Source organism: Rousettus aegyptiacus, unplaced genomic scaffold, assembly GCF_014176215.1.
Source record: "Rousettus aegyptiacus isolate mRouAeg1 unplaced genomic scaffold, mRouAeg1.p scaffold_m13_p_2, whole genome shotgun sequence".
In the NCBI taxonomy this organism is placed as follows: Eukaryota; Metazoa; Chordata; class Mammalia; order Chiroptera; family Pteropodidae; genus Rousettus; species Rousettus aegyptiacus.
The window spans coordinates 153,107,860-153,123,946 of record NW_023416295.1 but is presented as its reverse complement, the minus strand read 5'-3'; the positions used below and the strand labels follow the sequence as shown (position 1 = coordinate 153,123,946).

The 16,087-nt window shown below is 33.3% G+C and overlaps 1 protein-coding gene across 2 annotated transcripts in view; it reads right to left on the bottom strand.

Moving 5' to 3' along the window:
* LRP6 (LDL receptor related protein 6) overlaps positions 1-16,087 on the bottom strand; it is a 133,882-nt gene that overhangs the window by 81,439 nt on the left and 36,356 nt on the right. For both annotated transcript variants that reach the window (XM_016156367.2, XM_016156368.2), the window contains one exon: positions 15,500-15,893. In XM_016156367.2, the coding sequence (XP_016011853.1) occupies positions 15,500-15,893 (394 nt within the window). The remainder of the gene's footprint in view (positions 1-15,499; positions 15,894-16,087) is intronic.

Sequence of the window (16,087 nt, the reverse complement as noted above, 5' to 3'; positions counted from 1 at the left end):
AGTCATTAATCTCAGCCTCAAGAATGACTTGGAAATGGCCATTCTACAAGTCTTGCCACAAAGTGTTTAACTTGAAAATTAGATACACGTATTGGCTATGTTGAAATTCTGTTGCTATGTTTCCTCTTGGAGATGAGGGAGAACAACAGAATATCCCACATATATTTAAGAATAATTTAAATAAAATTACAAATACTGCAAAATACAATCATTACTTTAAGAGCAAGGGATTTGTATCTGTATCAATATATATCCCTTCACATTTGAAATCATGAAATAAAATGACTGGTAATACACAGGTTAGGACTTAGGACTTTTGCCCATTCTGTGAGATCTGACAAACTCTATAGTACTTTTTAAAGCAAATGCTGAAAATATTAACAATAATAACTTTCCTCTTACTCCTTCTAACCTTAATTATAAAAATACTGTGTATTAATTTCAGGGGTGACATGTTTACTTTTTACTCCTTTGAGATTAATGAACTAAAAACTCATTTAAATGTATACTGTATCTAGAGTAGATTAAACATGAGCTCATATTGATGTCTCCAGTTCTAATCCACTACCACATGAATCATTCTAGCCTCAAACAAGTTGCTTATCTGTAACTTCCCACTCTGGCAGTAAGAAACCTGGTTCCCAACACTTACCATCTATTTTAACTTAACTGTTTACTTCTAGTATAGAACCAGAATTGTTAGCTATACCTCTATGGGAAGCAACATTACCAACTAGAGTACACTGCTCATATGCAATTCCTTTTCCTTTAGTGTTACAGGTTCCATACATTTCCAAAGTTACTTAGGTGAGCATCTTTCCTTCTCCACTCTTCATTGAAATTTTTTTCATACATTTCTAATAGATTTTTGTATCCATCTCAGTCTTTGTTCCATCCTGGGGTCCACCAACCTCCTAACTGATTTTTTTTTTTTTAATTTGTACTCATTAAGGTTCACTTTCTGCTGTAAAGTTATTTTGGTTCTGATAAATGTACAGTGTGTTTTTTTTTAATGATGCTTCTCATCATCTATATACATAACATCCTACAAATAATTTTACCAGACATTCTTCAGATGTGAGCATTTACCAGACAAACTTCCAAAGTCTCCTTCAATTCTACTAAACAGAGCACAGAGCCTACATATTTGTAGGCTTATCTCCATGTACAGACCACTTTTTTCACAATCTCTGAGGAGACTCATTTCAAAAAACTTTGCTTTTAGATCACTAACGGTTGTCTGCTCATGATTAGGCTTCAAAGGGAAAATGTTAGTTATATAAGAAAACAGATCTCATGCCTTATTTTACAACCAAGTTCTGAGAGTTTCACTTCCACTTCTATCATTATCAAATTAATGGAAGCTTTAAAAGACAGTTATGAATTTATTTTACTGGTCTTCTTATATATAAACTGAGATGATATGGATTCACTTAGCTTGGCCTCACTATAAAGATTTGTAAACAAAATCAGTCTAAATAGTGTTTGCTGTAAACAGTTTATAATATTAAATAACAGTATTATTAGGTACAATACCAATGGTTCAGAGAACCAGACTAATGCCTGCCCCAATCCAAATTAAAACCTCAGAATATGTCTGAAACTCATCTATCAAAATTAAGATTCCGGACTATATATACTATGTGAGGTCCTTCTAGTTAATAAGTATTGTATTATTGTTTACCCATTCTTCAGATTTTCAATGCAAAAAAGCAAAGTTATGATTTCTGATTCTTGGTCTGGCATGTAAGAAGCTTAGAAGTCATCACTCAAACCTAACAACAAGCAAAAACCTAAACAAACTGAAAAACCAACAATTCTTGGATTCATCAGAGAAGTAAGGTCACAGACCAAACTGCTACAAAATGGGACAGACAGAAAGGCAGATACAGAGAATCACAACTTATCAGAGTAGAAACCCATAAGGAATCAGTACCAGGGTAGGAAACCTAATGTGTAACTGACAGATTAATTTGTCTACACTAAACTGGAGGCTTAGTATAGACAAATCTTAAAGCTAAAAACTCTAGAGGAACAAGTCATGAGGTGGCCCTCACACTTCTTTGAGTTTTACCTCCAGGAACTCTACCAGGTTTTCACAGTGAATATCAAAGGAAAATCCCCTCACGCTTCCACCAGCAGGAGGAGGAAAAAGCTACCGCTTTGAAATACATCAGGAGCATTCTATTCTTAACAAAACCTGCCCTAAAGAGAACTTTTACCAGAGCCTAACCTATTGGAGTTATAGCAGAACGTATTTGACCCAAGAGAAGGGAAATAACCCAACTCCAGCCCCCTCTAGCCATCCTGTCCCTCCTAAGGGGGTGAAAACAACAGAAGCATTCATGAAGCTCACATCCCAAGAGCACGGGCTCACTAAGAAACTAAGACCTAACTACAGAACTATATAGAACATTTCACTTTCCCTCTCCCAACACTTCACTTCCCCTCTCCCAACACTCACTTCCCCTCTCCCAACACCTCAACACGTTACTAAAGGCCTATTTACTGCAGTTTCTTTTACCCAATAAATCATGTACAGCTTTTAACAAAAATATTACAAAGCATAATAAACAGAAAAGTTTGAAAACACAGAGCAAGCATCAGAACTAGACTGAGATACGGCAAGGATGTTGGAATTACGAGACTAGAAATTTAAAACAACCATGATTAACATGCTAAGGACTGTAATAGAAAAGACAGGCAACACGGAAAAACAGATGAGTAATATAAACGGAGAGATAAAATTGTAAGAAAGAACCAAAAAGAAATGCTGGGGATCAAAAACACTAAACAGAATTGAATATCTTTAATGGGGTCATTAGTAGACTAGACAAAGCTGAGGGAACAATCTCTGGGCTTATGGATATGTCTATAGAAACTTCCAAACTAAAAATCAAGGAGAAAAACACTGGAAAAAAATGGAACAGAACATCCAAGAACTGTGGGCCAACTACAAAAGGTGTAACATATATATAATGGGAATAGTAGAAGAAAAAAAGAAAGCAATATTCAAAGCAATATGACTTGAAATTTCCGCCATATTAATGTCAGGTACCAAACCACAGATCCAAGAAGTTCCGAGAACAATAAGCATAAATATAAAAACAAAATAAAACTCTACACTTAGGCATATAATTCAAACTCCAAACAAATCAAAGGTAAAACTCATGAAAAAAACTACACAGAAGGAAAAAAACACTTTATGTATTAAGGAGCAAAGATAAGAATTCCATCTGACTTCTCAGAAACCATGCAAGCAAGAAGAGATTGGAGTGAAATATTTAAAGTGTTGAGAGGAAAAAAACCTACCAACCTCAAATTCTGCACCCTATAAAATTGTCCTTCAAAAGTGAGAGAAATACTTTCTCAAACAAAAATTGAGGAAAGTTATTGCCTATAAACCTGACTTGCAAGAAAAGTAGTTCAGAGTGAAGGAAAATGATAGAGGTAAGAAACTCAGATCTACATTAGAGAAAGGAAGAGCATTAGAAAAGGAATAAGTAAATATAAAGACTTGTTTTTCTTATTCTTAACTGATATAATAATAATAGTTTGTTCAAAGTAATAATAATAATGTATTCAATTATTACAGCTTATGTATAAGTAAAATGAATGGCAGCAATGATAAAAGGGGCAGAAGGGAGGAATTAATATTTTGTCCCACTCAATTTTGCTAAGAACCTAAAACTGCTCTAAAAAATAAATTCTATTAAAAAAAAAAAAAAGCGAAGCTCTTTTTGGTTCAGGTAGCTGTTCTACAAAGCTTGGCACTCACTTTTGGTGGTCAGTAAGATTAGTACCAAATCCTCATTTGGCACATTTCCCCCAAAGCTTCTAAATCATGTATCCAAAGAAAGGAATGAGAAACAGAATCGGAAAGAGATAAATGATATTCTTAAAATGTCACTAGTGGGTGCCTCTAGTCAATGCAATAAACCTGACAGTAGAATAGGGTCTTTGCTTGGGTCTTTTCTGCAACCATCACAATATATTTTTCCCTATACTTCAGACTTAGAATCTGGTTTATGAGATTTTGTCTTTCCCTGGGGAGTGCATAAAAATGGCAAAGGTCCTAGAGAGCCAAGAGTGAAGCACTCACGGCACTCAGGGCTGCGGCCCTAAAGCAGATCCCAAAAAAGTGGAAACTACCGATCCCTGCTCAGAAGACACGTACAAAAATGTGATGCTAGAAAACTGTGGTAGCTGATCTCACTGGAAAATTCATTTTGCAAACTCAAACTCATCATTCAGCATGATGGAGGAAGAAAAACCCTGGAGAAAAACAATAAAATTTGTCCTCCAAAATCAGACAAAGTATCCTCTGTATCCAAAGTAGATAAAGAATATGCATTTGTATCTTTGAGTTATGATTATCTGAGGACTTTGAGTTACATTTTAACACTGTCATATGAATACCAATTTATATCCCTTAATGTAAATGCTGTGCAAGACGACTAGAACACTCTGTCTCCAACACATGTAATCCAGACATGGCACAAATATACAATATCTCTATTAAAGAAACAAACTCTACTGTTCTAGGTACTAAAAGAAATTAGTGGTTTATACTATGTATCAGAAAGAGATTATGTGAACTAGAAAAATTCCAAGTTTACAAAAGAGCTTAAAAAATTCCCAGCAAACTGTGTTAACTTTCCAATTTTTCACATCAACCTATTATATTTTTAAAAATTGGATCCATTAAGGGTTTTTGTTTGTGATTTTTCAAAATTATTCTGTGACTTCAAAATTTCCAGAAACTTTACACAGCTGGAGCAGAGCTGCCAAAAGCAAGCAACATGGGGTCAATAAATGTCTAATAAATCAGCATGAGTTATATCGGCAATGGAGACGTGAGGGAAGGCCATTTCCAGCGCTAAAATATATAACAGATATACAGGCTTGGGCAGTAACCTGTTAAGCTGGGTAAGAGAATATGAAGAAATCTGGCTGATATGGTAAAGGGCACCTGCTAAAAGCCTGAATGACATAAAGGTGTCAGATTTAATAAGAAGCAATATTTAGGGGCTACTTTTAAAATACAGTTAATCTTTAAAAGGGGTATGGGCACAAGCCAATAAGAGAAAGGTGCAAACTTTTTATTTAAAGATCAGCTAGTAGAATAGAAAACAGACTACTAGCAGAATAGAGACCAAGATACAGGGGGAAAAATTCCTAGATTCTCTTCTAGGATAGCACATAAACATTTTCTATTATTAAAATGACAGACCTGAAAACCTCCCATTTAACCAAGCTACTTGAAAATTAGACTATGAGATAAACTCCTTCACTACATTATTTTATTTTGAACTCTCCAAATTTAAAAATAATTGGGGCACACGTATTAAGGAATAGGCTTGGTTTAGCTTAGTTGTTTTTGTTTGGATAGTTAAAAACCTATGATTACCTAAAAGTACTTAATAAAGTTGCTAAATTCAACTATCTATGTAATATATTCTGCAAATGATTTTTATCAGCATTATACTTAAAAGCCAATTTTAGTATTCTTTAGGAAATACAAGTGTTTGATAACTCTTATAGCTTCTCAAAAGCCAGACTACTGATTCGCACAGGAGAAATCTCTCTTCAGCAAAAATTATTACTAACTCTGCAATTATGTACTCTACTTGGCCCCTAATTTACTTTGGCTGAAATGGGTTCTATTTTGACTTTGAATTAAAGGAAGATAAACATTAACTTGATACTGAAGAATTAAATATATATGGTTACAGTTCCTCTTTGCAATAGTGTGCACATCTGCTATTCATCAAAAATCATTAAAAACAGTACCAGGTGTTATATATGCTGTTTACTAGTTTTTATATAAATATAACTTTATTGCTGTATCTGGTATCATAGCCATTTACAATGCCTTCTGGAAAATAATTTTTAAATGAAGAAGAGTAGAAGATAGGCCTCGTTTTACTTAGGAAGTATTAAAATAAGTAAAGAAAACATTAAATTTTCAAGAGGTCAAAACTTCTTATGCTAGAAAGTAAAAATATTTCAACTGACAATCAGATTAGATACTGGCCATTTAATGCAAATTTATTACATTCCAAAGCATATAATTTCTACAATTAGGTATGGATAAATTTTCCATAATATTCACAAATCCTTAATCTAATATGTATACTCAATCTGAATCCAATTTCCCCTAACAAAAATATTCAGAAATGTTCAGGTTCAATAAACTGAAGGGATAAATTTTCAACCTATACAAGATGTAATTATATACAATGGTGGCTAATTAAAACAACATTTAGAAATGAATCATAAAAACTAAGTGAACTAGATCTGTATTAGATCATAAATCATATCATGACCCTTGAAATTATTTATATAATCATACCTATAACTTAAAGAAGTCATTAATACACATATTAATACGTACAAATAATGCCCAACTATCATGCACATATATCCCCAATAAAAAAAAAAAAAGGCAATATTTAAAACATAAAAGTTAGATTTTCTATTTCTGGTAATTTGGTAACAAGATAACCAGAAAACTCTCCTTTTACCAAACACCTAGAACCACTGGTTAGTCTTTTTATTTGACTTATATATTCCTATGATTGGAATGTGTCTCCTCAAAATTCCTATGTTGAAACCATAACTCCTGAAGATGATAGTATTAGGATGTGAGGCCTTTAGAAGGTGCTCAATCGAGGGCAGAGCCCTCCAGAACAGAATTAGTGGCCTATAAAAGAGACTCTGGAAGGATTTCCCAGGCCTTTTCACAATGTGAGGACACAGCAAAAAATGAACCAAAAAGAGGGCCCTCACCTACCTAAGGGGACCATGCTGGCACCTTAATCTTAGACTGCCCAGCCTCGAGAATGGTGAGCAATAAATTTCTGCTGCTATAAGCTACTCAGGTTGTGGTAACTGTAATAGCAGCCCAAATGGACTAAGACATAAATATACACAAAATAAAAATATATAAATTCTCCTTTAAATGTAGAGCTATGGTATCATGAAAGTAGCAGAATTCTTTAGAGAGCCAAAAAAGAACAGGGAAGCAGTACATGTTTATTCTACAGCAACTCTGTAGGATTTTCTCATCTCAAAAATTGAGGGACTTCTATTTCAATGGCAAAGCAGGGAAGAAGATAAGGTCTTGACAAAGAAACACTGTCATAAGTAAGATTTTTGCACAAAACACAGACCCTCACAAAAATCTGCCACTGGCAGAGGGGAGCAAAGCTTTTCTGTCATCATCTAGACTGACAAAGTGGGAAAAATTACCGAAGACTTTGTAACCACAAGACTGCCCTCACATAGCTTAGAGTTTGAATTTATTCTATCAATAGTACAAGAACTCTGAACTCCAAAAATTAAATATAAAAAGTGATCTCTGCTTGAACAGGGTGGTTACACAGGTGTACACATTTGTTAAAACTGCACACTTAAAGATTGCACATTTTACTGTTATTTAAAAATAAAAAATAAAATGGTTTCTGGAAAAACCTCTAGGGTACATGGCAAAAGCAAACCAAACCCTCTCTGGAGGAATATGCTTTCCATGAAGCCACTCAGGATTCTCACAGACAACCCCTCCGAAGATCAGCTTACGTTCCAAAACTAGAAAACACCTAAGGAAATAGTTTGCCTTACGCAAGAATCAGCAAATATAACAAAGAACCGAATTGGATTTCTAAGAACTTCAGACAACTAAACAAGCTGATAAAGAGTGTAAATATTAAAATGATTAAAGCACATAAAAGATGGGAACAAAATACAAGACAAACATCATTAGACAGTAAGACATCCTTAATGAAATTATACAAGAAATGATCCTCAGTGGATACTAAAACAATACATGAGAAACTAAATATTGCCACAGTATAAAAAGATCATCCTAAAAATTAAAGATATGAGGAAAGCTCAATTTTATAATCGACATAAACTTTCACCGTCTCAACTTAATGAACATTCTTAGCATCACTACAAGTTGACATTATATACTTTCTGATGTGATGAATACGTAATATTCAGTAATACCTATGAAGCATTCATGCCATAATGCTGAATTTGTCCCCACTAACCAAGTCTTCGATTGTAAATTTCATTTTACAAGAAATATAAAGGGATACAAATAAGTCAAATGTCACAAAGAGCTCTTAGAAAATTCAAAATCTGCAACATTCTACAGGACAACCATAGAATCTGTATAAAAAGTTAAGATGGTAAGAGAAAAAAGGTAGGGGAAGGGAACTGTTCTAGAGAACTTTAAGAGGTATAACCAAATCAACTTGTAAACCTTGTTTTGGATCCTGATTCAAATATACCAACTACTAAAAAACATTTCTGAGCCTTTTGTAGATATCTAAATATGAACTGAATAATTTTTTGTTAAAGAATTATTCATTCTGGGGTATGTGGAAGACAATGGTACTGTGGTTATGGAAGAAATATGTTTTTTTAGAGATGCAAAATGAAGTATTCACAAATGAGATAGCACTATGGTTTGCTTTAAAATACCTCAGCTAAAAGATTAAATGTCTAAACACAGGAAAGTGGTTGTATAAAACTATGGTACACCCACACAATGGAATACTTACTATGCAGTCACACACACACACACAAAAAGAATGAAGAAGATCTCTGAAATGATATGGAATGATATTCAGGATGTACTATTAAAATTTAACGTGCAAAAGAGCACTTTTGCTGTTACTCTTTTGTGTAAGAAAAAATTGAATATAAGAAAATATACATGTACCAGTTCATTTATACAAAAAGGAAATCAAGATAAAACCAGAAATTAATGAGATTACGATATCTATAGAAGATAAGTGAGCACAGGCTAGAAAGAAAGGAAGAACGGGACCAGGGTAGAAGGGATGGAAAGGAAGGACACTACTGAGAATAACTTTTTGTGTTATTCCTAGTTCTCAGAAACAAGACAATTATTTCATATAACCCCAAAATAAATCGATAATTAAAATCAACCAGGATACTGGGGGTAGGGAAGGGGTAATTCAAATGGAATATGGTCAGTAATAAATGTATTTAAAATGAATAATAGCCACTCTACAATAAGTGAGAAAAAAAAGTAATTAACTAAATACAGTTGTAAAACGGTATTTTGACTCTAATGGCAGTACTTTCATAGTATTAAAATCTAAACAGTAAATCTGTTTCTCCCAAGAGTACAGGTTAGCAACTCTGAAACCCCTATACACTAGAATTAAGCAAATAAGAAAATATACTGCAAATGTGAGAACTAGGTTTCTCACTATCACAGAATGGAGTAACAAAAAAGGAAAGGGAGAAGACTATAATGCAATTTTGTGGTGGTGGATTGGAATTGGAGATATCAATATTAACTAGTTTTTTTAATATGCAGATACAAACAGAAACACACATAACTAGGCATATATGTATACACACACATACACATACACACACACACACACACACACACACACAATTTCCTAACTGTATCCATTGAGATGACTTAAAAGCAAAGAAAATTCAGTAGCAATGAACACACCTAGCTTCCAGATCTTAGTTTCTAAACACCATTTTCTAATAAAAGGATACAGGAGAAATGACTGATTCCAAGGGTGAGTCAAAAAAAGGATAAGTCTGGAACATCTTGTGCTGCCAGACAGTAAAAAAGTGCTTTAAAAATAATAAGGGACTGTCAAAAGGACACAGGAACAAATGTGAAGGAGTTCCCAATGGCCGAATCTGAGACAATATGAGCAAGAAATAATAACAGTAATGGATTATAACCTACAGAATAAAATAAATGTCCATGAGTACAAGCTAGATAAATAACTGAATAAATACATAAGTGGGAGAGACAGGACAGCTCTTCCTTAAGGTAGAATTCTAATTAATAATGCATGTAAGAGGAACAGTGACACTAGAAAAGCCACCATTTGGCAAACACAATAATAACTGTTGTAGGCAAAAACCATCAAAGAATGCTAAAATCAGTGAATAAAAGCATGATGGGAGACAGGATGACTGCATAGCTTCAAATACTACAAGGAATAAATAGTAAATACAATTTTTAAAAAACTGGCAGACAACACCATACCCAAGTGATCGAATGTAACACGGCCAGTATCCACATCTTGTACCAGCTGACAGGATGCCCAGAGAAGAGCAAAACATCACTTCTGTGGTATTTTTGCCAAAAAAGTATAGCTTTAATCTATTCACACAAAAAAACATCAGATAAATCCAAATTAATGTACATTAAAATGTCTGAGCAATAACCTTCAAAAGGTTATGGTTATGAAGACGAAGGCTACTAAAATACCCCAGATTAGAAAAGACTAAGGAGATAACAACTAAATGCAATATGGGATCCTAGAACAGAAAAAGAACACTAGCAGGAATATTAGAGAAATTCAAATATGGTCTATGGATTAGTTAACAGTATTGTACTAATATTAATTTCCTGATCTAAATAACTGTTCTATGGCTATATAAAATGTTAATATTAGGGGAAGCTGGGTGAAGGTTATGCAAGAACTATGTATAATTTTTGAAACTTTTTTGTAAGTAAAATTATTGATATACTAGTCTCTACTTTTACGTAGGCTGACATTTTCTCATAAGTCTTTTAAATGAGAGGAATAAACGAAAATAGTCACTGATGTTAAAAAACTCAACTAACAATCGTAAAATTAGGCACAGTTGAAGAAAAAATTAGTTATATGGAAGGCAGTTACAAAAACTAATCGGAAAGTTAACTCAGAGAGATAAAGAGATAGAAGATATGAAAGCAAGATTAAGTATGGAACAGAAAATCTGACAATCTCATCATACATCAAACACGAGTTTCAAAGAAACCAAAGAAAATAAAGGGAAAGTAAGAAATAATGGATAATTTTCTAGAGATAACAAATAATAATAATGATTAGATTCTAGAAACATGAATTCTAAGCAGGATAAATAAAAACATAGTCAAATCGAGACACAGGGCAGGCAAAGCTGCAAAATACAAAAATAAGAGATGCTTAAGGGGCTGCTTTTAAGCAATCAGGACAAAAACAACCTTACGAAACAACAATTGGAAAATAGCAGACTTATAAAAGCAACAGTTAAAGTCATGATACCTGGAAGGACTGAGTAAAATTAACTGTCACCTATAATTACCATTTCAAGAAAGAGGGCAAAATAAATACATTTTCAGACAAAGACCAAGAATTTACCATTAACAGACTTTTGCTGAAACATTAAAGAACATTCAAGCAGAAGGAAGTTGAATCCAAATAGATTTAAGTGGAATGCAAAAAGCAATGGTAAAATAAGAAATTGATACAGTGACTAAATCTAAAAACACAGAATTTATTGAATAAATAGAGCACCATGCTGCCTTTTAAAATAAATCAATTTGCAAAAAAATAAAAAATAAGAACAACAACAAAATAAAATAATTAAAACCATGGCTTCAGCAAGATACTTTTCATGAGGAACCAAAGCACCACACATGGAATCAGAAAAATCTCAACTAAGAATCTGGCTTTCTCTTATCTTGGCCATAAGCCTCAGTTTCATCAGACAAAAAGTGAAGACATTTAGCTAAAAGATCCTTAACATTCCCAACCAGTTCTAGGATTAAGTGGGTAGAAAATAGGGTTTCCCAATTACCAGGACATCTTTCAAAACAGAGCTAGATATGACATAAAACAAGCTCCAGTGAGTATATTTTTATAAAATATCTTAATAACTTCTGTTGAAAAAACTATAAATCTTAATTATATTTTAAATGATTGTAATCAAAGCCATACCAATTTAGAATTCACAAACATTCACATTAAAATTTACAGTTGCTCAGAAAATCCTTTCTCCCCTCACAAGGAAAACTAATAGGATTATAAAAGAAAATATAAAGTCCAGTCATTCAAGAAATATTTACTGAACACCTACTACGTGGCAAGAACTATTTTAGTCATCTGGGATATACCGGTGTAGGAAATAGTTTAAACATACCCAAGATACAGCAATTATATGTATACAATTGATAAGGAAATTAAAAACCATCTTTTTTCCATAGGGTCAGGTTTGCAAGGATTTTTAAAGATGAACTTATAATGTTGTTAATATTATTGTTAACAATGGTAAAACTGTATTTTTAAAATACACAGTTGACCCTTGAACAACATAGGTTTGAACTGCATAGGTCCAATTACATGTAGATTTTTTTCAATAAATACTATAAATATATTTTCTCTTCTTTATGATTCTCTTAACTTTTTTCTGGCTTATTTATATAATACATGTACAAAATGTGTTAATTGTTTGTGTTATTGTTAAGGGTGACAGCAAGCTCTTAGTAGTTAGGTTTGGGGGCAATCAAAATTACATGTGCATATTCTACTTTCTGGGAGGGTTGGTACCCCTAACCCCTGAGTTGTTGGTCAACTGTATATTATTCAAAGCTATCCAGTAGAAATTCACTTCATACTAAATCACTAAAGTTTAACTTTTAAAAAAATAACCAAAATGATTTGGAATATAAACAAATCCTAAATCACAAAAACCCTTAAGACTGCTTTATTTGTACCTGAAACAGCAGGTCCTCAGCATCACTTAAGATTAGTATAGTCATTGTGGAACAGATTAAGGAACCCCATCATTAGGAGCCTCCATGTAGTCAGAATAAAGTAAGAATACTATTTTCTGTAATTATGGTTGTTCATTTCTGGAACAATTGCTATACAAGTTTTCCTGTTCTTTATTCTGAACTGTGTACTGCTGATCACTCAAAAGAAAAAAATCTCAGACTAGCAAAGGCCAAATTTAGAGAGGGAAATAAAAATCATCTCTTCAGTCTAGGCTAAATGTACTGACTGCACAAAGAACTCCATACATCCAAAAGCACACAGATGTCTGCGCTAGTTCCCAGGGCTCAAACAATACCAGTCATTCAATAGCTTTCCTTTTACATAAGCTGATGTGAGAGAGCTCAGTCAGCTCCTCTGAACCTCATAACCCAGGATCCTGGAACTCTTCATAAAGCCTACATTTTTCTTCAGCACTGTTTTCATGTACTTTCTCTGGAAAGAAAACTTCGTTTTTCCCAAAAAATAAATCAGAAATCATCTCTTCTGTTTGATAAGTGAGATACTCAATCTAAAATTACTTTTCCATTAAAACCATAATCCTTAACACAAATCTAAGATCGACACTGAAAGACTATTTCACAGACTATATTTTTTAAGTGCATAAGTTTAAAATATAATTTTAAATACACTCCATCATGCTCATTACCAAATGTATACCATTTGGTTGCATTCTGTCTGTTTCAATCACATACTTTTAAAAATAGCATAAGGCACAAAATAATTTCCCAAAAATTAAAAGAAATTTTAAGAGAAAAACTGTCAGGAGGGGGGCATTAATTTATACACACACATTCAACACTAACCACAGACATCGAAAATATAGTTATTCTTCACTGAACATCCCTTAGAAACTTAAATAACACTACTTACTACCTTCAAAGCAATTATTGATCCTTCTAGTGATAATCTGTATTAGCAGAGTCTTTGGCAAATTCTCCCCTTCAATATTGGTAAGTATCATGGATAAATTAAAGCCAAAGAAACTCTAATGTGCTTTTTAATTACATAGTAAACTTACTTCCTAAGACAATTATCAGACTTGCCACCCAGAATAAAAGCTCATTAGTTTTAGGGGACAAAAAGATAATGATTCATTTACTCATTATTAGATCCTAAATAATCAAGAGTTGCCTATAAATTCAGCTCCCTTGAACATGTACTATCACACAATCATTATCCTATACAGAATTTATCAAATGCTACTCCAGAATTGTGGAGCTATTTTATCCACCTATGTTCCTTAAGAGCTCTTGTGGCCCTCCAATTTCTTTAACACTCTTCCCCTTTCCATGTACATGCTACATAATGCAAATAAACATATTTTGAATAAGAAAAAGTTCTCCCCCAAGTTTTATGACCTTAGATAGAAAAAATTCTTAAAGGTATTTCTCCTCTCTTCCCAGCAAGAGTACAAAAAGCAGAGCTCTGAACATACTAACCATCTACTAGATGGTTGAGTACATCTCCATCATCACCCTTACAGTTATGACTGAATTTGTCAAAAGGAAAAAAGAACCATTTATCTTTTCACCAAAATATTATTCCCAGCGACCACCAAAACTCTGTGTGCTCTACAAAGCAACAACCTCAGAAACATTTCAACACTACCTGAGACTAACAAACTTTGTTAGCAAAACACAGATTCCATTTCTCAAGAATATGTTTCAAGTTCACAACCACCAATCTGTCAATCAGTACTGCACACCCAACACCTACGAACTCCTCCTTGGGACACACAACTCTTTTTCTGACCACAAGAGCCACTATAATATTTTCTGATGCATTAATAAGAGAGCATCTGACTAGCAGATATCTTAATGCCTCTTTAAAAAATATATAATTTTTGTTATATAAAGTATATATATGTGTATTTTCCAGAATGCCTCATCCTAAAATTTCACTACATTATTGCCCATGTTATCTTTTATAGTCAAACAAATCTTTTTACTTTCTTACAACATGGCATCTTCTTCAATCGTTGTCATCGAATAAGGGCTGATATCAAAATAAAGGAGCACAAATGAACCTTTCTTTCATTTTCCCCAAGTTTTACTTTATTACATAATACTAATACATTCCCTTTTAAAAACAAGTTTTTAAGCATTCTAAAATACTTGAAAGTCAAAGAAAACCAGGTATTAAAATAGTTATTTACAGGTTATTTATCTTTAGATTTTAAACAATTATTAGTAATTGATTTCAGGTTCATGTTTCGTTACCTATATCTAGCCATGACAGACTCTGGCATGACAATACATTTAGCAGAGAAGTATTAAGGAATGGTGTACGGTAGGACTAAAGCATAGTGAAAGAGAAGCATGTGGGGACACAGTTCACATTTTCTAATGGAACTTACCCACCCACAGCTTTAAGCTTCCCTTCTCATGGGAAAATAAACCTTTACAGCAAATATATGTTTAGCTAACGAGAAATGAACTATTTAACAACTTAATTTTTATTTTTCATTCAATATTGACATTAATACTTAAGAGTTTAATATAAGACACTAGTATTACAAAATGATTGTGTATATAAAAGTTAAAAGATGCAGATTTTTTAATATCATCTTGAGCTATCAACTACTACTCTTGTTATGTCTTCATTCCTTCTTCTCTGACTTCTAATTACCCTCTCATAATTATAAAAAGTAAATACAGAAGAAAAACAAGAATATATATATATGGTTATACCATAAGTGTTATTAGAAACAAAAAACTATTAACAGAAATACCTACTTTAAGAACACCACACAAATTCCCACATTCTACTTGACAATGAAGTCCAAAGAATATGAAATATGGTTTTTGATCTATCTTTTCTCTAGGGGTGAGAGGTGTCTATGCTAGTGGAGAGAAACCAGGAGGAGATGCAATATCTTTTGTACATTACACAAAACTTACCCACTTGAAGGATCTAAGGCAATAGCTCTCGGTTGATCCAACTCTTGCCAAAATAAAACTTTTCGTAAAGATCCATCTAAATTAGAAACTTCAATCCGATTAGTTTCAGAATCTGTCCAATATAACTTTTCTCCAAGCCAATCGCATGCCAACCCATCGGGGGACAATAATCCGGAAACAACAACATTCTGTACACTCTCAGTTTTGTTAAACTCTGTTCGTTTAATGGCTTCTTCGCTGACATCACTCCAGTATATCAAGCCATGACCAAACACAAAGTCCACTGCAGCTGCATCCTCCAAGCCTCCAACTACAATCGTAGCATTCTCTTTGCCATTTGTAGCATCAACCAATCGTAAGTCCCGTCTGTTTGCATAAAGCAGCAAAGGGGCCGCTAGAACAAAAAAGAAAAATATGTAAGTAAATGGAAAGAAATGTATTGGTTCTTACAAACTGAGTTTCAAATCAGCATTAGTGATCAAATAAGAGTAAATCTATGGAAGACCGTCTTGAAGTCGCTTCACAAATAAATATTTGATTGTAGCATTTTGAATACAAAAAGTTGCAAGAGAGGAAATTAATTCTGCC